Source organism: Cryptomeria japonica, chromosome 3 (genome assembly GCF_030272615.1).
Source record: "Cryptomeria japonica chromosome 3, Sugi_1.0, whole genome shotgun sequence".
Classification (NCBI taxonomy): Eukaryota; Viridiplantae; Streptophyta; class Pinopsida; order Cupressales; family Cupressaceae; genus Cryptomeria; species Cryptomeria japonica.
In genome coordinates this window covers 1,001,110,497-1,001,134,855 of record NC_081407.1, presented here as the reverse complement: position 1 = coordinate 1,001,134,855, position 24,359 = coordinate 1,001,110,497, and the positions used below count along the sequence as shown (strand labels likewise).

The 24,359-nt window shown below is 35.7% G+C and overlaps 1 protein-coding gene across 1 annotated transcript; it reads right to left on the bottom strand.

The window, feature by feature from the left end:
- Positions 1 to 566: 566 nt before the first annotated feature.
- Positions 567 to 23,390, bottom strand: LOC131077772 (TMV resistance protein N-like). Its single transcript, XM_058015322.2, has 3 exons — positions 23,194 to 23,390; positions 11,088 to 12,051; positions 567 to 1,310 (listed from the first exon to the last, which is right to left on the bottom strand). Exons 1-3 carry the CDS (start codon positions 23,388 to 23,390, stop codon positions 567 to 569), a joined length of 1,905 nt encoding a protein of 634 aa, XP_057871305.2.
- Between the last annotated feature and the right edge of the window lie 969 nt (positions 23,391 to 24,359).

Sequence of the window (24,359 nt, the reverse complement as noted above, 5' to 3'; positions counted from 1 at the left end):
AGCATAATTGTCGGTTTCTTTGCTTTAACATATAGTGGTTGCCACAAATTTTTCTGGTATTAAAATCCTTCTGCATTTTCCACAATGGATAATTGTGGCCATTGAATCTTTTGACCTTTCCTTCATCAGTCGACATTACTCCCATTCAAATTTGAATTTCTCCTACTGAACACAACATGCTTTGATACCAATTGTTAAATAAATAAGAGCAAATAAATTAAATTAAAACAGAAATAGAGATTCAAAAATAAGACACAACATAAATTTATAGTGGTTCACCATAAAAATATACTTCCACTCTTCAAGCAGGACAATATATTATTCGTTAAATGTTTCTTAGAGATACATTATTGTATATTGCATACAACAGCAGCATGTCATTTATAATATCCAGAATATAAAGTGGCAAAAGTTATTGGAGTGACTGTTGGGTTTCACATTCAACACGGTCCCCAACAACACGTAAGCACCATGAAAATCTTGCGACCCGATCTCGTGTGCACTCTCAAATAAAGTGGAATCTGGTATAGAAGCTGGAAAGAAAATCCGCCCGTTTTCACGGAATCCTAGTCTCTGTTCTCTAGTCTCTTATGTAGCGGATATTTAAAGCGGAAAGTTGAAATGGAATTGCGATTGAATATTTGGAGACAGCAATTTTCGGGCTCCTCTGCCTCGTTAATTGCTTCCCCCATATCTCTCACAAGCCTCTGCATCCTGAGTCTACCATCACCATCTATGATTATTAATGATTTGAACTCAAGATTTTTAATGACTGTATGCGCATCCCAGTTAAATTTTTTCCAGTGTCGGATACCCTGCTCTGTCTTTTGTCCTACGTAGGAACAAGCAATATGCACGAAGATTTTTTTCTCTTGAAATGTTAGTTTGTCATAATTAGGCTTGATCACGTCGTAAACTTTTTGATGACAGATGCTCTGAGGTGTGCTCAAGGCTTCACTCCAACATCCAGGATTATCGGTTTTGTCGTGCAAAAGATCTCCAGCGGCTACGACGGCCAGCGGCAATCCATCACAGGCTTTTACAATCCTTTCGCATTCTTGGGCATACCGTGCATCTGGTTCAGGACTCGAAAATGCACGCCAACTGAACAAACGCAGAGCCTCGTTGTGTTCCAGTCCGTCCATCTTGTAAATTTCCTTTATTTGTGCTCTGTTCAATATATGCTTATCTGGAGTTGTAAGGATCATTCTGCTTCCAGGGCCTGCCCAATTTTGCCCTCTTAGAATCTCCAGCTGCTTGCTATCAACAATGTTGTCTAAAACGATGAGGGTGCGCTTCAGACCGGAAAACTGTTTTACACAATCGCAATGAAAAATACCCATAAATTCAAATGGAGCATTTTATTAAAGAAAGAAATGAAAGCAAATTTCTGCTATATGCAAAGATTCTGAAACCACTTTGCTATTCCTTTAGCCAATCTAAAGGGAAATTATAAAAACGGGAAAAGAAAAAACACCACTTACATCAACTATAAAGCTCACACATAGTAGTAAAATAAATATAACATATAGTAGCTGAAAATTCAGAATTTTTTTCCTTGTTTTAATAATATATGAAAGATGTGATTGATATATGTCTCAACCCTCATGAAACAAAGAAAAGTATGTTGACTAATATCAATTTTCTAACAAGGATGATCATGGAGAATTAAAAATTGAATTTTTGTAATTGTTTTTAAAAGATATCTATAAATTGTTGGAGTTTTTATATATCACAATATCTTTTTTGTTGTCTTTATATAAATTTTGGATGGTTTAATCATATGTCTCAAAAAAACAGAAACTAGATATTTAGTCTTTTGTGGGTTAGAAACATCAAACCTTCAACAATTAAGTTATTTCATCAATTATTTCAACATCATCTTCTCTAGATAACATAACTCCATGAGTAGTTGGATTGGAAGTTTGTTTATAGTCAACCATATTGAATTCATTCTTAGAAAGTTTTGTATGAGACCTAAATTTATTTCAAATTCATTCATCATAGAAATTTTGAATTCATCTTTCATCTTACAATGGTTGTCTATATACAACAATTATCCACATACAAACTTATTATAAAGATGTCATACCTTCTTTCTTTTTGTAAAGAGTAAGCTCACACTTGTTCTCTTGAAGCTATTCTATTGAAAATATCTATTAATCCTAGCATACCAAGCTCTTGTTTCTTGCTTAAGGCCATAGAATGATTTTTTTTCAAAATTTAGTCTTAGTATTCTTCACCTTGCATTTCAAAACCCCATTGCTATTGGAAATAGTCTTCCTCTTTAAGTACCCATCCAAACAAATATTTTTCACATCCATATGATGTATGCTTCATTTCTTTTGAGTTGCTAGTAAAATCAACATTCTAAGGGTCTCTTGCCTTGCTATTGGTACAAATGTGTCTTCATAATCTATTCCACACCTCTATGTGAATCCTTTAGCAACTAAGCTCACTTTGTGTTTTTAACACTACTATCACTTTGATACTTAGTCTTGTAGACGCACTTAATACTAATTTTTTTCTTTTTACATCCAAGCATTGTAATCTCATAAGTATCATTTTTATGAATTGAATATCTCTTATTCCATTGTTTGCACCTATAATTCATTAATACATGTATATTTAAAACATGATGGTTCAAAATCAACTTGTGAAGGTGAAGTGAAATTTATTGTCTCACCTCTTTGGTTCTCTTCATGTGCTTGAATTGTACTCCTCCAATAAATATCATTTAAAGCTTCATATCTTTCTTATAGAACCTAGACTAGAAGTTAAACTTGCACTAGAACTTGAACTTGCATTGTAATTAGACAAGGGTCTACTTGGTGGACTTGTAATACTAGGAATTCAAATATTAGTTATATACTAAATAATTATAATATATTTAAAATATTGAAAAAGAAACAATCAACCATTGACACCCAGATCATCTTTAAATCCAATTTGAAATGCCAATGGTACATGATTCTACAAAAACCTTCAGATTTTTAAATGCATTTATAAAAAATAATCACCATATACATACATGGATCAGATTTGAAGTAAATAACATTAAATTAAAGAACAAAATTTCTCCAAATTTAATGATAAATCTGAAAAAAAAAGAAAAAGAAAAAGAATACACAAGATAAATTCAGTGAATTGCAGAATCTAAGGATCTTATTCCTCATTAATATTCAAATAGGAATGGTACCATCTTCACTCAAGTGATATTGGAGTTCTACAACTTCCTACAATAATGCCTATATATTTAAGAATGTAGTTAAATATTGAAAATCAAAGAGAATATCTAGGAGCACAAATGGTTTGAAAATTACATTTATATCATAGCATAAGAGAAAGAAACAAGTTCCAACCCAAAACAAAGTAAATTGGGAGTCTCGCTAGCATGCAAGTTGTTCCATCTTTACATTCTATTTTTAGCTCCCAAAAAATCAAGATCCAAATGATGTGCGGCGTGCCCATGAAGACTACAGTTTGGAAGAAAGAAAAATCAAAGGAAAGATGACCCCATTTCGATGAGAAAGAAGGCACTATGCATTGCATCATGTAAGGTTCGACACACTGAAAGAAAGTTCACATCATATCTAAGGTGGATGTGCCAGTTCACTGTAACTGAAGACCATATGCCGAAGTATAAGTAGTTAAGTGCCAGTTAATAGGCGAGACTCGGAATGATTCAAATCACTCGCACAGGTCACCCAACAAATGAATATTTAAGGAATAAAGAATATTATTTTATTTTAAAAGAGTCAAAGGATATGTTATCCAATCATAAATTTCAAATTTAGTGTTGCTTCTGCTTCCTCTTGGAATGAGAAAAGAATTAGTGTTTGACAGGGTCACTTATTAGAGAGATCTTACCACAAAACTTAAAACCTAAAACAATAACATGCTATGATAAATAAGAATTCTAAAACTATTTCACTATTTTTTTAATGAATAAAATAAATTGTAACAACAAAAAAAATAGCTTTCTGATATGGCCTTCCACTCCCCATTTCAATTTCTCACCTCCTGTCTGAGACCACAGCGGTTATCAATTGCTCGATTTGCAACCTAGCGCTCGACATCTTAAATACATACTAGTTTCCCCAGCTAAAATTTTGCTTGTTTCTTCTAGTGATTTCATCATTGTCGAAGCTTCGATGAACACTTCGCTAAATAATTCCTTTGCAACTTGACTACGCAAACCCTCAAAGGGTTCTTCTCTTAAGACTAAGAAGTGTCTCTCATGTGCCTTCTCTATTCAGAGGTGGTGCTTGGTCAGGAGCTACTAGACAACATCTCCTAAATTGAAAAGAAGGATTTAATTTATAGGTTTAATTGATTATGGCCCTCACTTCCTAAGTTGCATTCCTAGATTTTAGAGTACTGAAACCTGGTAGTCATAGGTAAGGTCGAGATTTACCTGTATGTCCATGGTATTTTTATTATCTGTTTCAATTCTACAGATGATCGTTATGTTGTTCTGACAATTAGTGACTAGAAATGGGGATCTTATGCTCTCACACTTCGTCCTTGGTCGCCCTCCTTTAACCCCCTAATTGAATCTACTACTATTTCCCCTTTCTAGTTTAGGTTGTCCTACCTCCCCCTCCATTTCTAGTGTAACTCTACCTATGAAGTTATTGTTAATACAATGGGTCATTTCCTCACTAGTGGACTCTAATAAAAGATATTTCTCTCATACTTCTTATGCTCGGATTCTAGTGGATTTGGACCTTTCAATGCCGCTACTTGTATGGTGTGAGGTAAGCCATGATATAAAGTTTCAGACTATGAAGGGATCCCTTTTGGGTGCAAACACTATTTTGCTACAATTCATTTGGCTTCTTCTTTTCCCCATGACTCTCGTCCATATTCTTCTCTAACCTAGTGGAAGGATACTAGTCGTTGTCATTTCACTATATTTCCTATTGCTTCAAGTAGTGGGTCAGAGTCTTCTACAAATTCGATGCCTCCATCTTCTACTAGGTTATTTGGTTCGATGGAACGGGTCCCTACTGTTTCTCAAATGGTTCCTCCTTTGGATCCTTTTTGGGTCTCTCAAGTTCTGGACTTATCCCTCAGTGGTTTCTAACTTTGTCCTCGGACTGTAGGATTCCCTTTCCAAATTTGGTGGCTCGTCTAGGCAATTTTGTCACCTCTAATGAGTCATTCCTCCTGCTATGTTAAATTCTCTTAACAAAGATGATTCTTCTTGGACCATTGTTCACCACAAGAAAAAGTGCCAGTCTTTTATTGTTCCAAATACAGTAGATTGTCCCATTGGCACCACTGATGAGTCCCAACTCTGATTTTCAATAAGGGTTTGTTTTGTTGTTTTGTCCTATTCCATGGATTGTTTCATTTAGTTTCAGCTCTATTGTTTGTCAGCTTTGACTTTTTTTCTATTCCTCTTATGTTTCTTTTGCTTACCCCTTTGGTAACCTCATGCTTTGTACTAGGGTTTGGACCCTTTCAAAAATCCACTTATTTTAGTAAAAACAATAGAAAAAATAATATCACTTATAATAAACATAAAACTCAAATTTAACAATAAAATGAATATAATATATAAGTACATATATCATCAAAATAAAAAACCTACAACAGAAATTAAAATTTAAATACTACAATTATTACTTCAGCCCATTCTTCACAATTTCTTTCACTTCTTCATCATGATTTGGGCAGATAATTTTCATTTGTGTTTGTTGGCCATGTTTTATTCATACCCTAAGTTCTTGTAATTTGTTTGCCTAAAATGTTGGTTCGTGAGCTTTATCTATCACATGATCGGCCTTTTATAGCATCCTTGAACCGAGTTTATTCTTTTCTTTAGTTCTTGTTTCCCCCAATAGACCGATCGAACATATAAAGGTTGAGTCTTGGTCGCGTCAAAGTTATCTCTAAGAGGCCCCACTCCATTTATAGCATCGACATATCGCCCATTATCATAACATTGATCCTCACTTTGTAGTCCCGAATACTCTTTGTTCCCCGATTGTCCGATATGCCGATAAAAGCAAGTATAGATAGTCAACGAGGGGCCTCCACTTGTCTTAAGTATCGGTCGATCACACTTGTTAGGAACTCTGCACACAATTAATTCCTCAGTTCCAGCCTATGTTGATGATCCAATGAATAGAAGTTTGGCTTTCAAAGCACCCTTTTGGACAGTGACATCAGCAAGTACTATGTACTAAAATGCATTTAATGCAAGATCAAATCATAAGATGGGAAAAACTTGATCATCTTTTCTTAGAAACAATGTCAGTATTTGATGGCAAGTAGGATGGTATGGTAAGCCGCTAGAATTGATTAAATTTATTTCTTAAAGCACATAAAGAGCTACCACCTTTCATGTGAGCTTCATTTTACATCTCAGGTGGTGAAGGAAGAAGAGGCCAAAGATAAGTGTGGATTCTGAGCGCGTTTTTGCAAGATAATTTAACTCGAGTAGAGAATTTCTCTCCTCTCATTTCCTGTTTTTCCAGTCATAAGAGTTAGGTTTTAGAAAAGGGTTTTAAGGAAAAATCCTTTTGATAATGTATATGAACTCCTCCCCTTACTACACCTTATTTTTTCCCCCAATTGCTCTGTTTCCTATAATATTTTTAGAAACCCTAGTCCTTTTTTTGATACATGCAATGAAAACCAAGACATCCCCTTGTATAGATAGTGAATTGGAAAAAGTGAGAGATACGGATATGGGAAACACTAGCCTCGGTGAAATTTTGAAGAGGTTGCTAAGATGAGACCCTTCCCATGTTGCACAAAAAGCAATTGACAATGGACTCTTATGAGAAGGAGGTTACCCACTTGCCATTGCATGTCCAGAATTCGTCATGACCTACATCCAAAACTATCATGTTGATTCCTGTTAAATTAGAGGGTCAAATGGAATCGCAATAGCAAGGATAGATTCTGAGACTGTGGCTACTATATTACAAATCTCAGACCAAGAGCAATATGTACACCTGTCAATGTAGTATGGATGGGAATACTTTCAAAACCATGCATATTGGTGTCTCACCTAGTTGGCCCAAACGTGGTTGGAGGTCAAAAGAAAAGGCAAGTTGAAACTCCCTTCCCGAAATAAAACAAAGCTTTTTAAAAGTGATATTTCCAATGTGATTGTGTTATTACACCAAGCGACTGGGAGACCTAGCATAGAATATTTCAAAGAATGGATATGTAGGTTCTTGTTGGAGATTTGTTTTGAGGATGAATATGCAACATTGATAAGTGAACTCCTGCATGAACAATTGAATAGCTACCCAAAAAGATAAGAATTTCATTTATGTTATGTGTTGTTCTATATACTCACTGGCAGTGAAGAGGTTTCACCCAGCCTAACTATGGATGGCTCACTGGTTGAAGGTAGACCTATCTATGATTTTTTTCACTAGTTACGGGATGATATGGGAATGAAGGAGTTTTTTTCGTGTGTATGATGCATTTTTCATGACCCTAATGTGAAGAATTGAAGAGTCTCCTGAGGAAAAAATTTATGCAAAAGTTGCTGCCCTAGTGATGCAACTTGGTAGATTTTACATTCAATTCCACACCTTTACCTATCTAAGGATATAAAAATATGAAAGTGTTCCTTTGAAGCTACCCAGGTATGCCTCAAATTATCTTGTTTTCCTGTAGTTGTGTCGCCAAATGTCTTTTGTGAATATTAAATATTCAAACTTGAAGAAGTGTATCCTTTCCCTTTATCTATGTCTTATTTTTCCTGCAAAAATAATGAAGTTGCAAAGAGCACAAACAAGTTGTTAGTTGAGTTTGGATTTTGTTACCCACCCCTGAGGAGCAATTTTTATGGTAAAGGCTATGCTCGAGAAAATCTCTATGGCTCAACTTCATACCTCCATGTACCTCAGCTAGAAGATTTTTGGGAGGATTGTCAAGATGATAGAGAGGTCCAAAGGAGAGATTTCATGAGATTGATGATGGATCAAATTATTGCTTTCAATGTTCCTCTCCTGCTCTCAGAAGATGAAGTAGATGATGGCTCAGGCTTAATTGACAAGCCCTACCATGATTGAGCTGTAATGCCTTTCCCTCCAATTTAGTGGTCTCAAGATGAAGGGACAAATATTAACATCCGCACCTCCGATGTTTTGAAGAGAACCCAACAGTTTTATAAGGTGAAATCTCATGTCATCTCTTCTTCACAAAAGGGAACCCCATCTGTAGAGAAGAGTTCATCTCAAAGCCCTCAAGGTACCAGAACCACAACTGACATCAAAGCAACTTCACACAAGTCCAACTCCTAATCTAGAATAGATAAAGAACCCCTGGAAGATCATGCTAAATTAAAATCAATTTGGGAAGAAACCATCACCAACCCGCCAAAGAGGAAGAGAGATCGAAGGTTAGCTACACTGATGCCACCATCTATAAAACAGGTAGTTACTCCCATTGTTACTACTATTGATGATGACTGACATATTTCTGATAATATAGATGGAGACTCTTCTTTAGACCTTCTTCTAGGCGAACCAGCTCCTCTAACCCCAGCATAGCCTTTATCTTCAGTTCCCTCTGTTGTTTCCAAACAATTCACCTCTATTGTGATCAACTTGCCTCTTCTATTGTTGCCTCTTCCCCATGGTTAAAGAAAGTTGTAGAGAATAAGAAGAAATACACCTTAGCAGTGGAATTGCATGTATATATTGTCACCTAGTTTCTAGAGGATACACCAAAACCCAAAAGGGCTAGGAAAATGTCCCATGTGTCATTGATTCTAGTACAAGACATCAAGTCATGAAAATCATCGATCCCATAGTAGATAATGAAGAGCATAAACTTACTGAGGTTGACTATCAACTAAGAAGGATCGACATCGATCCTTCTAATACAGAAGATGATATTTATTATGCTAAATTTTTTGTAACTTGTTGAAAAGAATAAAATGAGAAGAATAAAAAAATTGTGAGCTGACTGAGCAGTTGAATGCCCTTGTCACTTTTAAATTCGATCTCTTCTGTCAACTGGAAAACAATCTGATGAAGGTACCTCAAATGCACCAATTTTAGGAGGTATCAATGTTGATCAATTGGAATAGGTCAAGAGATGTCGAGTGATAACAACAGCAGCAGAAGAGTGGGTAAACAAGGCCAAAAATCGGTGCTTCATATTTATTGAAGAAGGTTTGCGAGCTCATGCCACCCTTGAGAATAAAATAATCACTCTCCATACCAACCTAAAAGATCTCAAGAAAGAAATGAGAGGTTTGGAGCTCAACTCCCACCAATTAGAAGGAATCTTCAGCACCTCAACCTATTGATAAAGGAGAAAATTATTAAGGATCCCACTAAGAACAAAGCAGCTAATTAAAGGAAAATGGTTGAATGGAAACTGTTTGTGCTAAAAGAACTATATGTAGGGATAATAGAAGCTATCACCCGACATATATCTACTATTAGGACCGTTCCCACAAATTTCAACACTTTGGATTTTAATATTTTCAAAGAAGGTGGGCAGGAATTACTAATGGCGAATATAGTTCAAGGAGATCAAATGAGAAAGATAGAGGATGACATTTTGCTAGCAAAGGTAGGTATGTAGGCCCTAGAAAGGATAAAAGACACCCTAACCCTCATTCTTGGGATGAGAGAAAATATTAGTGAGTTACCATAACAGATAGCGGAAGCAAACCAGTAAATCTATAAGCGAAAGCTTCGATTTGACCTGGTCAGTTGTCTAAACAAGAGGAAGATGTCTCTTATGCTTCAAGCATATGTGGGTTACATGAAGAGGAGGAAAATATTGACAAAATTGGACAGCCAGGTGCAGGTTCCATATGATGATGAATTGGCATCGGACAATGATGTGGAACTAATTGGCAAGTTAGAAGGTGGTGATATGTCGCAGCATGATTAGTTTTGTTTTCATGTCTTATTTCCTCTTACTAAAAAAATATTGGCTCTAGAGGGCCATTTAATTATTTTCTATTTTAAGGACTTATGTTTTAACCAGTTGTCTTTAAAATAAGTTGTTATCTTTACAAACTAAAATGTATAGGTTGGCTATTTATGTTTTGAAAAGCTAATTTGAAAGGATCCTTTTTGGGGGAGAAGCAAACTTTGTGTTGTTTTGAGAAGAAGAGACACTGCTTTATTCATTAGATCAATTATTCTTAATAATAGAAATAGAAATTTCTAAGGTAGCATTCTGAAATATATAGACTTTGTGCTATGGTGGATGGATATACATTCTTCGTATGTTGAATGCATCTCTGTTTCAGTTTTCTGTGGTGAAATATTAAGGTGATTGGTTTATCTTTATCTTCTCCATTGTCATTAAGTGTTCATCTTTGTATAAATATTGAATGGCAATGATATTTCAATTTTTAAGTTCCTATTCCTGCTCTTCTAATCCCCATCATACTTCGATATGAGAGTGAGAATCGATTAAAAGAATCTTTGTTTGTTTTCCTTTTTAGAATTAGTTTAGATTTATGCCTTCTAAAGCTTTCTGGTCAAAATATCTACCTTTCACTGCTTTCTGGTTAAAAGCATCCATAGTTTTTCATTCATTGCAAACATTTAGAAGGTAGTTGTGCCTTGTAAAAGAAGCAGAGAGTGGGTGTAGAAGGACATCACACCTATCTCAATTGTTTGTACAATTTGTTACCTATCCGAGCAACAAAAAACAGAGCTAGGTGACAAAATTTGTCAACAAATGTTATTGTTGTCTTATTTTCATTTTTCTATTCTCTTCTAAAAGCTTGGTAAGGGTGAATTTGTAGTAAACCTCTTTTAATTTTTATTCTCTAGACTTTAATAACATCTATTATTGTGTAGAAATCTTTATGTGACACTTTCAACTTCAACAATTAAATTATATTATCTTTTTACCAAAAATAGAAAGAAAAGAAAGCAACTAATTATAGTTCTTTTCATGTTCATTGTAAAATGAATTTTACTAAATAAAATCTGAAAAAAAGTGACTTCTTAAAATAAACTGACTGCAAACTGTAATTGCATGAAATCTTGCGGCTAGCATCAATTTTCTAACATTATTCTTCAGTTCTACCCAACTTACAGATTCTTTCTAATTTGAGAAGAGATTATGCCAACAACCTGTGCCATCACTGAACGCCCTTCATCAGGAATATGAAACCTGCGGTACTTCCTCGAGGTTAAGTCTCTGAGCCCATCCTTGTGCTGACACTTGGTACTATCGTCGGACAGAAAACAATAGGCTTCAAAATTTTCGAAGATACGGTTGAAAACGGCCTTGGCGATTGTAGTCTTGCCAATCCCATCAAGCCCCCAGATACCGACTGCAAGCACATTTTCTTTGTCGTCAATGTTGAGCTTTTGTATCACCTCTAGTATCTTCCTCTCGAGTTGCACAGGATACTCTGGTAGGTTTTGAAACGGGATTTTACCCAATTTCTTGGTAACGTCATGGACGACCTGTTTTAACAGTCTTCCCTCAAATTCAAATTCACCGTCAGTAGTCCACCCTTTGAAATTTGAAACTTCCTTCAATGCCTGCTTCCACTCTTCAATGATCTCTGGCAGATATCGGCCTTTACGTTGGTGCTCTTCCAATGCCTCACTGTATGGGTTTGCTTCACTGGCTGCTTTTGGTTGACTGTATGCGTGTCGAATCTGGCACGGCTGGACGTGATAAAAGAGCGGAATGATGATCATTTTGTATTTCCACATATGCACGAGCTCGTCCAGGCACCACGGTGACCGAGCATAATCTCTGCTAAAAATGGGGATGATGATATCGCTATCATCAAGTGCCTTCGTCAAGCTGGTCCAGATATCGTTTCCCTTTTCCCTGGTTTGGTCGACCCGATAAACCTTTATCCCTGCAGCAGCAAAAGATTCCAACATATGATCCACTAAAGTTTTCCTAATGTCACTGCCACGAAAACTGAGGAAAACATTGTACTGCTTTGTCGGGAAGACGATTCTTTTGCCTCTGACAAAGGAATCCATGCTGAAATATTTTTGGAAAATTATGTGTGTTTTGGTTGCATTACCGTCGAGTACTCGAGGAGGGCAAAAATTATCTTGGCCAACATGGCTGTATAAAACAAAAAGATGGGGATTAAATGGTGAGTGAAAAAAAATTTCATCATTAAGTTAGTATCAAAAATCATATGACTAGTACTTGCACCGTACTAAAGAAGGTGCAATAGATATGTCAGTAGATATGTGAGTTGTATTTTATATTTTGAATAGATGTATCACAAGAAATTGGGTATAGAATTTGAATCTAAAACTTTTGTTCAAGATCAAATTATTTAGAAGGTAAAAAATTAAATACATGATCACAAGAAGAAACAAAAACTAAGCATATATAACGATTGGTATACATCTTTTCAAGAATAGCTCTTCACATCATGACAAGAAAATGAAATATGAAAATAAAACTCATATAGAAGGCATGCAAAGTAGATAAGACCACCTAATGTATGTGCAAAGGAGATAAGAATTATTAATTATGAATTTTTATGCGTGGAATCAAGAATATTTCAACTGCTTTTTGTTCACACCAAATAGTCTATTGACTAATAATTCATATAAAGAATGAATATTTGATCAGAAGAAAATTTGAAATATTTTTATATATTTTTTTTTAGTTTTTCTATATGTTAGTAATTGTCATTTTTTAAGGCCTTCGGGGCAATTTCAACCCTTGAAAGTTTGTCGTATCCTTTAAAACGGTGTCGTAGGCACGTTCTTTTAGGACTTCGCTTCAAACTCTTGGAGACCTTTCCAACGAGTTAAACGGCTCGTAATTTTGAGTCCCGAGCAGAAAGTTATGCTTAGTTAAAGTCAGGACAAAATTTCATATAGTTTTTTGAAATTTTTGTAGTTTTAGATTTTATTATGTAATAAAAAATGTGACTGTTGGGCTTCGATTCTCAAGGAGTTTTTGTGACCCTTGGAATCTCATGAACTACTATATGTTGGATTTTCGAATGGAATAGATCACTTTTTGGCTTGCTTCAATTCTGTGCTATCTTGTTCATCCACAATACCGCAGGTTCTCACTTAGGTGTTGTCATCTAAATCCATAATTCGGATCAGTGGTATCAGAGCAAGTTCGCTCTTGTATGAAACATATCAAAGATTGGGGTTGGAAACAAGGAATCCTTCAGACTACCTTTCTTTGAGACGCACAAGATCACAGATGGCTAAGTTGCAGACCGACGATGACATTAAAGCGTTGGTTGCAAATGCATTAACAAAACAACAAGAAGAAATGATGGAGCAGTTCAAGCAAATGCTGGAAATTCATGGGTCACCTACAAACCCACCATTCAAGGTGCAAGTGAATTTCGATATACCCACATTTCAAGGAAAGATTGATGCGCATGTCGTTGATGACTAGGTTTCAAAACTGGAAAGGTATTTCTCTGTCAACCAATTCTCAGATGAAGAGGAAATAAATTTCGCTCTTCTTAAAGTTGAAAATCATGTGAAAGATTCTTGGGAAGCGAAGTTAGCAACCAAGGCAGCAGAAACTGGCACTACGTTCATCTTTGATCAAAAACCCACATGGGGAGAATTCATGGAGCACATAAAGGAAGAATATTTTCCTATAGATACATATGAACAAAAATATATGCAGTGGCAATTGCTTCGATGGAAAAAAGACCAAACTGTTCAAGGATATACTAATTTGTTTCATGCTTTAACAACAAAACTTGGCATCAAAGATTGTGAGAAGCACCGAGTTTTCAAATATCAGAGTGGAATCCATAGGTATATTCAAGCCAAAATGGAATTCCTGAACATAGAGACTTTACCTAGTGCATATAAATTTGCTACAAAAATTGAGGAGAAATTCAAACAGAAAGGAAGGACGGATAACTTCGCAAATAACAGATGGAAGAGTGAAGGTAGAAAAACTACGTGGAAACAAACCTCCAAGGAATCTTCTCCCAATTCACCAACGAAAAAGGCATGGGGTATGAAGAAGACACAAGAGAACAATATGTGGTGTGAAATCCATAAGAGTCCCTCTCACAGTACAAAAGATTGTAGAACCATAAAAATTTTAATGATGGAGACGCATGAGGACAAGGAACAACCTTAGGTGGCAGAATCTTTCCCAAAAGAAAGTCATGAACAGGTCATTGAGGCTGATCCATATGCAACGGTAGCTGCTACAAAGATATTGCCCTGGGAGGATGAGGAGAGATTGTTTCACTCATAAATGTGGGTCAGAGGAAAAGCCCTGCACTTTATTGTTGATAGTGGAAGTCAAAAGAACCTAATATCAGCAAAGACCATGAAAAGATTGAATCTAAAAATAACAACACATCTGCAACCATATTCTATGGGATGGGTAAGTCAAGGGAGAGATATCCAAGTGCACCAGCAGTGTCGCATTTCCTACTCTATAAAGCCTTTCAAAGATGAAGTTATATGTGATGTGACTCCTTTAGATGTTTGTGATGTTTTATTGGGACAACCATATATGTACCAGGGCCATGGTGTCTATGAGTCCAGACCTCGCAATGTGACAATCAGATTAGGTGAGCAGAAATACTGAATACTAGAGGTAAGCCTTGCATACACTACCTCTTTGATTAGTGCTAAGCAATGTAGGAGGTTGGTTGCCAAAACAACAACATTCATATTATTAATGATTCATTCTGAAGAAGAAAGGAAGTCTGTATATAATTCCAATGCCATCACAAACACCACAACACAGCAGAAAAGATCAATGGACCAAATTTTGATAAAATATGAGAATTTGTTTAAGTTGCCAACTGCGGTACCTACACACTGCCAAGTAAGACACACTATTTATTTGATACCAGGAACTTCATTGCCTAATGAACCAGTCTATCATAGATCAGTATTAGAAAATGATGAAATTAAGAGGCAAATACAAGAATTGATTGAGAAAGGACATATTCGTCCAAGTGCATCACCCTGTGGTAGTCCCATTGTCCTGGCAAAGAAAAAGGATGGAACTTGGAGACTTTGTATTGACTATAGGGCCTTGAACAAAATTTCAGTCAAAAATAGGTATCCACTTCCCTGGATAGATGACCTCTTGGACTAGCTTAGAGGGGCCCAATTCTTCACAAAAATTGATTTGAAATCGGGATACCATCAAGTACCAATTGACTCAACTAATGTGTGGAAGACAGATTTCAAATCTAAAGAGGGATTGTTTGAGTGGCTAGTGATGTCTTTCAGTCCAAAAAACGCCCCAGCGACATTCATGAGAATGATGAATGATGTACTCAGGCCATTCACTAATTCTTTCGTGGTGGTATATCTGGATGACATACTCATCTTCAGCAAAACTTGGGATGAACAATTTGCAATAGGTGGAAAAAATTCTCTCAACTTTACAAGATCATGGGCTTTATGCAAACAAAGAAAAGTGCTCCTTTGGTATGCAGAGTATCAAATTATACTTAGGATATGTTATTGGCAGTGAGGGTGTCCATGTTGACCCAGAGAAGATACAAGTAATTAAGGACTGGCCATCTCCTAGAAATCTCATAGAGTTACGAAGTTTCCTTGGATTGGCAAACTTTTATTGCAGATTTGTGTTGGGATTTTCCCATTTGTCTTGGCCTCTAAATCAGTCATTGCGGGGAGAAACACAAGCAAACTTTAAATTGACAGGTGCTCAACAGGAAGCATTCAAGGATTTAAAACGAAGATTATGTTCTGCACTAGTTTTATCTCTTCCTGACCTGCAACAGTCATTTGAAATACAAACTAATGCATCAGAATATGCCTTGGGAGCTGTCCTTATGCAGCATGGTCACCCAGTTGCATATCATAGTTAGACTTTTTCTGATACAATGTGTTGGTATGCCACTTATGACAAGGAACTGTATGCTATTGTTCAAGCCTATAAGCAATGGAAACATTATATTTTGGGTAAGGAGACTGTCATCCACACAGATCACAAACCTCTTCAATTCTTGCAAACACAAGGGAAGTTGCAAAATGATCGACATCAACAATGGTCAACCTATCTTCAACAATTTCATCTCAATATTCGCCACAAGAAGGGAAGCACTAACAAAGTAGCAGATTGTTTGAGTAGGCCTCTGATTGCAGCTATCAGTATGGTATTGGACTCATGTGGTCATCAAACTGAAGCCCGGGCTTGCTTGTATGAGAATGATGTTGAATTTGCAGATGTTTATAATCAATTGGTGAAGGGACATCAAGTGAATGATTTCTATTTGTAGGATGGAATGCTTTGTCACCTTGGCCACATCTATGTGCCCAATGCAGAACGCAAAAAGATGATATGGGAAGTCACTATAGTAAGGTTGTTGGTCACTTTGGCATAGGTAAGACTATTGCTATACTTCAGAGGTATTTTTATTGGCCAAAGTTGAGAAATGATGTCATTTCATATATTCAAGCTTGTACCGCATGTGCTATTGCTAAGCCTGCCAATCGTAAACTTGGATTGTATTCACCACTTCCTGTTCCTGAAAAACCTTGGCATTCAGTGTCTATGGACTTCATGTCTTGTCTTCCTACCACCAAAAGAGGCCATGATTGTGTGTATGTTGTGGTAGATAGGTTCTCAAAAATGGCAGTATTAGTGGCTTGTACAAAAACAATTTCTGCAGAGGACACTGCAAAGATTTTCTTTGAACACATTTGGGTTCATTTTGGTTTGCTGAATACCATCATTTCAGATAGGGACAGCAGGTTTCTTAGTAAGTTCTGGTCCACATTATGGGAAAAGATGGACACAAAATTAACAAAGTCTACTGCTTTCCATCCTCAAACAGATGGCCAAACAGAGGTAGTAAACTGGATGATCGTTCACATCCTACGCATGTATCACTCAAAACATCCCCCCACATGGGATGAAAGTCTTCCATACGTTCAGCATAGCTACAACAGGGCAATTCACAGTTCCACTGGTCACAGTCCATTTTAAGTTTGTCTTGGTTATTAGCCACTTGCACCCATGGATGTTGCCATACCACTTATTCAACCCGATCTGGTTCCACATGTTGGTAAGGAGGAAGATAAGGCAACCCATTTCATTGATAGAATTTATCATTTGCAACAACAAGTCCATGAAATCTTAGAGCATACCAATAATAAATATAAGGAGAGACATGATGAGCATCGTACTCATAATTTTCAAGTCGGGGACAAGGTGTGGTTGCATATTCAGAAGGAACGATTGCAGGGTGCCAATAGGAAGCTTCGCCCTCTACATTATGGGCCATACACAATCATCAAGCAAGTTGGTGATAATGCTTTTGAGCTTAATTTACCCCCATTTCTGTGTCTTCATCCAGTCTTCAATGTGGAACTCTTGAAGCCATATTTTCCTCCACTATTAGATGTTGCAGATGTGGCAGAAACAATTTCCACTACAGAATTGAATCTAGGTGCAGCTTCTCCATTCCAATGTGATCAAATTGTGGACACCATGGTGAAAACACTCAAACAACCGTAGATCTATCTATACAAAGTGGTTCGAGAGGGTAGATCGCTCAACAAGGAAAGTGGTTTACCAAGGAGCAGCTTCAGCTTCGTTTCCCTCATCTCATTCAGAGTGTTGATGCAATGGAGCCCATTGCTCTTCAAGGGGGGAGTAATGATCAAAAGAAAATTTGAAATATTTTTATATATTTTTTTTAGTTTTTCTATATGTCAGTAATTGTCATTTTTGAAGGTCTTCAGGGCATTTTCAGCCCTTGAAAGTTTGGTCTGTCCTTTCGAACATTGTTGTAGGCACGTTCTTTCAGGACTTCGCTTCTAACTCTTGGAGACCTTTCCAACGAGTTAAACGGCTCGTAATTTTGAGTCCCGAGCAAAAAGTTATGCCTAGTTAAAGTTAGGACAAAATTTCATATAGTTTTTTTAAATTTTCGTAGTTTTAGATTATATTATGTAATAAACAAATGTGACTGTTGGGCTTCGATTCTCAAGGGGTTTTGTGACCCTTGGAATCTCATGAACTACTATATGTTGGATTTTCGAATGGAATAGATCACTTTTTGGCTTGCTTCAATTTTGTGCTATCTTGTTCATCCACAATACCGCGGGCTCTCACTTAGGTGTTGTCGTCCGAATCCATAATTCGGATCAATATTAAATATATTTTTAATAAAAATATCAAAATTAATAATTTAGAAACCATATTAATATTTTTTAAGATATTAATATTGACTACAAAGACAAATATGACAAAAAATAAAAATTTATAATTAATAATTACTTTTAAAAATATTAAACATGTCCAAAAAAAATTAAATATAATAGAATATATAAACCCACTAAACTATTTTAATCATAAATTATAAGAACTAAATCTAAATGACAACCAAAAAAATAATCTGAAATTAAAGATTCCCAAATAAATCACTGAAGCCAAGGCAAATAACTTACCTCAAATTTCTCCAAAAATTGTGTTGTGCTGTCAATGGTACCGACGAATAAAATAGACAGGGTTTGCAAGAAATGTAACGAAACCTACCAGAGCATACAAAACCTAGGAGAGAGACCCTCGGGCTGAGAAGATTTAGACGTGTGTAAATAGAAATATCCCAAAATCAAAGAACTCGTTTTCCCAATTCTTAAAACGCCATTTTTGCCGATCGGCGGAGGTGGCAACTAAGGTGGGTCCAACCCTCGATTTTCCTCCATTTCTTCTCCCGATCATGTTTATCATTGGCTATGTTTTGACACCCGATTAATCCTCAAAACTGCACAATTTTATGCTCTCTATATTCAGACTTGTGTACTCCATTTTTTTGTTTCTGCAATTAATGACAGACATCAAGGATTTGTGTTTTGTTGTTTGAAGTGATGAATTTACTTGTATTTCGTTAAGTTGATATATATGCAAAGCTATTTGTATATGTTGATTTATTTCAATCATTGTACGTGTAATGATTGTGGCAGTCATTGTGGTATTTTAAGAGGCTTAGTACTGAGGGCTTAGATGATCTACTCCAACTGAGCTAGATAAATTAAATAACAGTCAGACATGCTTTTCTTATTAAAAAAAAATTGCTTTAGAATTTGAATGGCTGTTGCAGGGAAGAATGTGGAGCTGGAGCTGATGCCTAGCTTTCTGAATAGGAGCGTTTTTACATTGTGATTTTGTGTTGGCAAAGCGTGCGGTCTCAGCTCAAATCTTAGCTAGAAAGCCAAATAGGAAAGGGAGAGAGAAATAGAAAAAGGAAGAGATAAAACAATGAGTAGTTTCCGATGTAGGCTCAACCTACGAAATTTGGTACTATGCTTTCAATTTTCATTCTTGAGTTTCTTGAGTTTGTTGAAGTAGCGAGTGCGCTTAGATGGTTATGGCATATTGGTTCAAGTTCCTGCATATGAGCACCTACTACTCCAAATCAAAATCAAATTGCTTTATAAAACTCTCCAAAGATACATAATTTGTATATTAATTTTTTGTGTGAGAGGAAGTTAAAGGGTTTTTCATTGTACAAATAATTACAATGTACATTTCGATCTCAATCATAATAGTAATGACAATTTACAACAAATTCTCATTAGTAAAAAAGACATGGACTCTTCTTTATTGTCGAACCTTTCACAATAAATGGAAAGTAGATCTATAATATTGGCACTTGGAGAATAGATTCGTTGATATATTAAGAATTTCCATGTGTTTTACAATTTACATCCTACCCATTGATCCTTGAAGATATCATTTCTTTTTACTAAGAGGATGATACATGTTTTTAGTTTTGCATCTCTTAAATTCTATTTCTATATCTAGGGATACACTTAAAGATGATGATACCTTCCTAGTATTTTGTTTACGCTCTTTGCCACTCTTATACATGCACTTAGTGTTTTATGATTTGAAAATATCATGGTGCTTGCTTAGTCAAAGATGAGCAGATGTTATAAAAGATACATCTTTAAATATATTTTCTTATGATCATAATCATTGTGATAAGAAAGAAACATTTGAACCATCTTTCAAATAAAGAAACAAAACACGAGTGACAACATCAAATATATCATCTTTATATATAACTTTTGTGTATGAAGAGATACTACATGATGGGACCATACTACTATCTTCATATACACAATCATAACATCTTAGGAGATGCTTGCACTGAGACCAAGAATTCCCATCACAACCAAATTTCACTAACAATTTTGGTTTTTTTTTTTGTGTTTATCTTGTATTTTCAATTTTATTTTTTTTCTAGTTTTTTTCCATGTTTTCACTTGATATTACCATTTGAGGGCAAGGTATTGTTTCTTTTTGTAGATTCAATTCGCTAAGGTTTTTTCTTCTTGAAGACAAAATTGGGATTATCATTGTAACATCTAACATATTCATTGAACATACAAGGTAAGCATCTTTAGTGAAGGGGTTCTATGGAACTAATTTAGGAACTATATTTATGGAATAGGGGTTCCCATGAGAAGAAAAATATTATTATACAAGATAATTTAGAATTTCATGCAATAAAATAGGATCTCCTACTTTGTAGATTTCAAATTTAAGAGGATGTTTGTGGGTTTATAATTGAAAGTTTCTCACATTTGTATCCTAAAAAAATTCTACCACATGTCATTTATCTATAACTTTTAAAATCCTTGCAAAGGAGTTTTAGATTTAGCTATATAATTGTATATTTACCATTAAAATAATAATAAGATCACCAACTTCTTCAGATTTTGGAGCTTAAAGTTTTAAGCTTGTCAATTATTACAAAATTCATGAAACTACCTACTTATAAAATCTCCTAAAAATTTTAACAACCCCTACTAAAATATTTTAGGAATCCCCCCATTTAGATTCATAATTATATTCAATTTTTATTTTTATTTTTATTTGTAAATTTCTCCATTCGATTTATACACATGATATTATAATATTAAATGATATATATATAGTACTTCCAAATAACACGATTTTATTAATCATCCTTCTTCAATTCCTCTTTTACAAAGATCAAATAATTCATCACGTTATTAAACTATAAACCTATTTCCATTACTATCAAATAAAATTAACAAATATTTAAATAATAAAACACAAAATAATATATTTGTATATTATATGAAAAATATAATTAAAGATATTAGACAATACTTCCCCAATCTATAATATATTTTATAATAAAATATGCTAATTTCACGTTATTTTTTATTTAAAATTTTAAATAATCCAACAAACAAAAATCTGGTGTAATCTAACTCCTCCCATGTTAAGACACCCTCCACACTATTTGAACCTAGATTACTGCTTGACCCCTGCTATTCCATACAAACCCTAGAGAAATAAAAACTCTACTACAAAAATCCTACTTTCCAGAAGTTGCTATATTCACAGTTCAGCCTAATCCAGGCTAAGATGGATATGAGACCTACATTTGTTTATCGATAGTTTAGTTCGTATTCACAGACAGAGGGAGTTGTCTATGCCGTCAATAAAATCGCACCTATCAAGACTATTATTTCTATTTAAAATAAAAATAAGAATATAAATATATTTTGACTGTTAATTTAATTAATAAATCTAAAAAATAATCTTTGTAAGGTGCGGTTTTGTTGGTTACATGACAATTCCTTCGCAGAGCAGCACAGTTGCATACAAATTAAAATTTATTGTGCAATAAGACAGATATGTTAGTCCGATCAGTTTGTGCTGACTGTTCAATGGTAACATGTAATTTTCAGAATATATTTTTGTTGATTTAGTAGTTACAGTTATCTAGGGGAGAGCATCAGTAGTTTTCATAGCTAATTTCACGCATTCACAGATTTTAAAGGTACATCATATTTTGACGATTTTTTTTAGTTGTCTTCGTATGCGATTTAACTGCTTATACCTATTGTTCTGGCTTCTGAGTAGTAACTGCTTATAGCTATTGTTCTGGCTTCTAGTAGTAACGATGCACACTTAGGCATCAGTTATGTGCACAAGGTTAAAAAAGTACACATTTTAAAGTGTCACCTATACCTAATTAAAGATGTTCCAGTAACCGTTCATTCAAAATTGCAGTACTTGCAGACAAATGTTCCAATAGTTTTGCACAAATTTTCCAGTAGTGATGCACAAATAGATCAATTATGAACAAAAATTAACAAAAAGTGATGACTATTGGTGCATATGAAATTTATTAATGAGCTTTTCAAAAATTGAAACTATGACGACTATTAGAAGATCACTATGACAATAAATATGCGATTATTGAAATTATAATGAAATTATAACGGCTACAACATATATTTAAACGAATATTTTTATAAAATGCAGCCAGTAAACAATCCCAAATTGACGCCTGAAACAAAATTACCGAGGAAAAAGCAAAGACAGAAGATTAAAGCATGAATACCTTAGAATCCAAAGCAGGATTGAGATCCTCGGAGAATAGAAAGTCGAAAAATTGTGTGCAATTGAAGCCCTTACCTTGGAAAATCCCCAAACGCCTGCGAATGATAGACTCTGCGTCTTTCTCTGCGGCGTCAGTCTGCCCCTGAATCTTTGCCAGGACCAGACTTTTTACACTTATTCTCAGAGTATAAGGCTGACAAAGATGGAGGAGAAACCAACGTACGTTCAGCAAATCCATGAGGATGGCCAATAAACCCAACGAAGGTAGAGTTGTCCGTTAGCTTCTAATAAATCGTTGGCGAGTCACCCAAGGCTTCATTGGACTTTAAACATTTTAAAAAACAAGCATGCATGGTAAGGCCCGCCGTTACCTCGTCGCCATCGGGGGCATCTGGCTATGGGGGGATTATTTGCACCTCCCCCATCTCCATGCTCGGTGCAAAACCCGTCAGAAGCACACTCTACCCTGACAGCATAGGTGTGTAAGTTATAAATGAGAAAAGAAAGATACATAATTAATACAAAACAGTAGAAAGTCAATAATATAAACACAAAATATAAGTTTAACGTGGTTCACTATTAACTGGCTACGTCCACCAGAAATGTAGGGAGTTCTTTTATTAATCAATAATACAATACAATCTTATCAAGCATGGACTGTACTCATGTATTTATAATCATATAGATCCTTCAAGTGAAGAGTCTCTAGAAGATGAATAGTTGTGACCGTTGGGCTTCACATCCCAACAATCTTCCACTTGAAGCTCAACCAGCACAGCCATGCCTCAACATTCTTTGCATTTCCAATTCTTCACCTCGCAATCAGGCACATCAAAGACTTCAATTACACCAAATTTTGCTCACAGACATTACGGATAAGCCTTTTTCCAAATTAAACCAGAGTTATAAACATCTTCTCCTACTAATCTTCCAGACACAAGTTGACCCATTATATCATAACCAAGAACGCTACTTTCAACAGGTTTAAAATATGTTCCTTCATCACTACTCCCCTTGTTAGTATAATCAGCATTGACTTTTGCTAGAGGAACTTCTCCTTTCATGGCCATCGCAGCCGCAACATATTTGGGAGCCAAAGCTTGGCAATGTCCGCACAAAAACGCATAATATTTGACAAAATTATTTTGCTAATCGTTTGTAACTTGTTTCGATATGTTAACAGAGATCATAAAATTTGTCACATCTCCATTAACTGCAAGACCACTTGCCTCTGCCGATTCTCCAAAAAGATCATCCCGTCCATATTTGTATGTGTCAGGAAGTGTTCCGAATTAACAAAATAAATGGTGTCTTCAGTAGCACGATCTGCTATTGTAACGGGTTGCTTTCCTTTATACAACATTTGCGAAACAGCATTCGCATCAGCTGGATTTCGATAAGCAGTTTCTCTGGTCTTGAATTCATCTACAACCAAACTAGCCAATTTCATATCTCGGATTCTTCTTACTCTGTTACTGCTATCGTTGTGCAAAACATTGGAAATTATGTCTTTTGCACTAAGAACCTGATGCTCGGATTGTGCTTGGGCTTGATTCGAGAGTTTCCCTTTTATGCCTAGGTGGTCAGGCAAAGTGGGCGACTCACTATTCAAAGCAAAGGTTGGCCACAGCCCCGTCGATCCCCGCACCCGCAAACCTGCCTTTCATTCGACTGATGGTGAACGCCCAACACTTTCTAAACTAATGCTCCGACCATCACTTCGACCATGCGCCAGAATTCCAGAGACTGTTACAATTTCATCTGAACTATCCTCATCCTCCCGCGTCACCTTCACGGGCTCCAACCAGCACTGTCGTGACGCCAGTAGATTGTCCCAACAAGAAGGAGGTACGATGTCCTGAGTCGTTTGCTCCACATGAGCGGCTTCAATATAATCAAAACACGGTGCCTTGGACTTGGCCTTTTCAAACAAATCCCTAGCATTAACATTATTATTTCCCACCTGTGAGAACCGAAATGATCTACTATGATTAGACCCCTCCAGGTCCTCTGTCTCCACAATTCCAAACCTCTCCAAT

Excerpts from the sequence above, each read along its gene's own strand:
- LOC131077772 (XM_058015322.2), bottom strand. The coding sequence starts at position 23,390 with ATGGCCATGAAAGGAGAAGTTCCTCTAGCAAAAGTCAATGCTGATTAT. Across the intron at positions 12,052-23,193 it reads ATTTGGAAAAAGGCTTATCC|CCATGTTGGCCAAGATAATT; the intron begins GTAATGTCTGTG and ends TGTTTTATACAG. Across the intron at positions 1,311-11,087 it reads GGCGTTCAGTGATGGCACAG|TTTTCCGGTCTGAAGCGCAC; the intron begins GTTGTTGGCATA and ends TGTGTAAAACAG.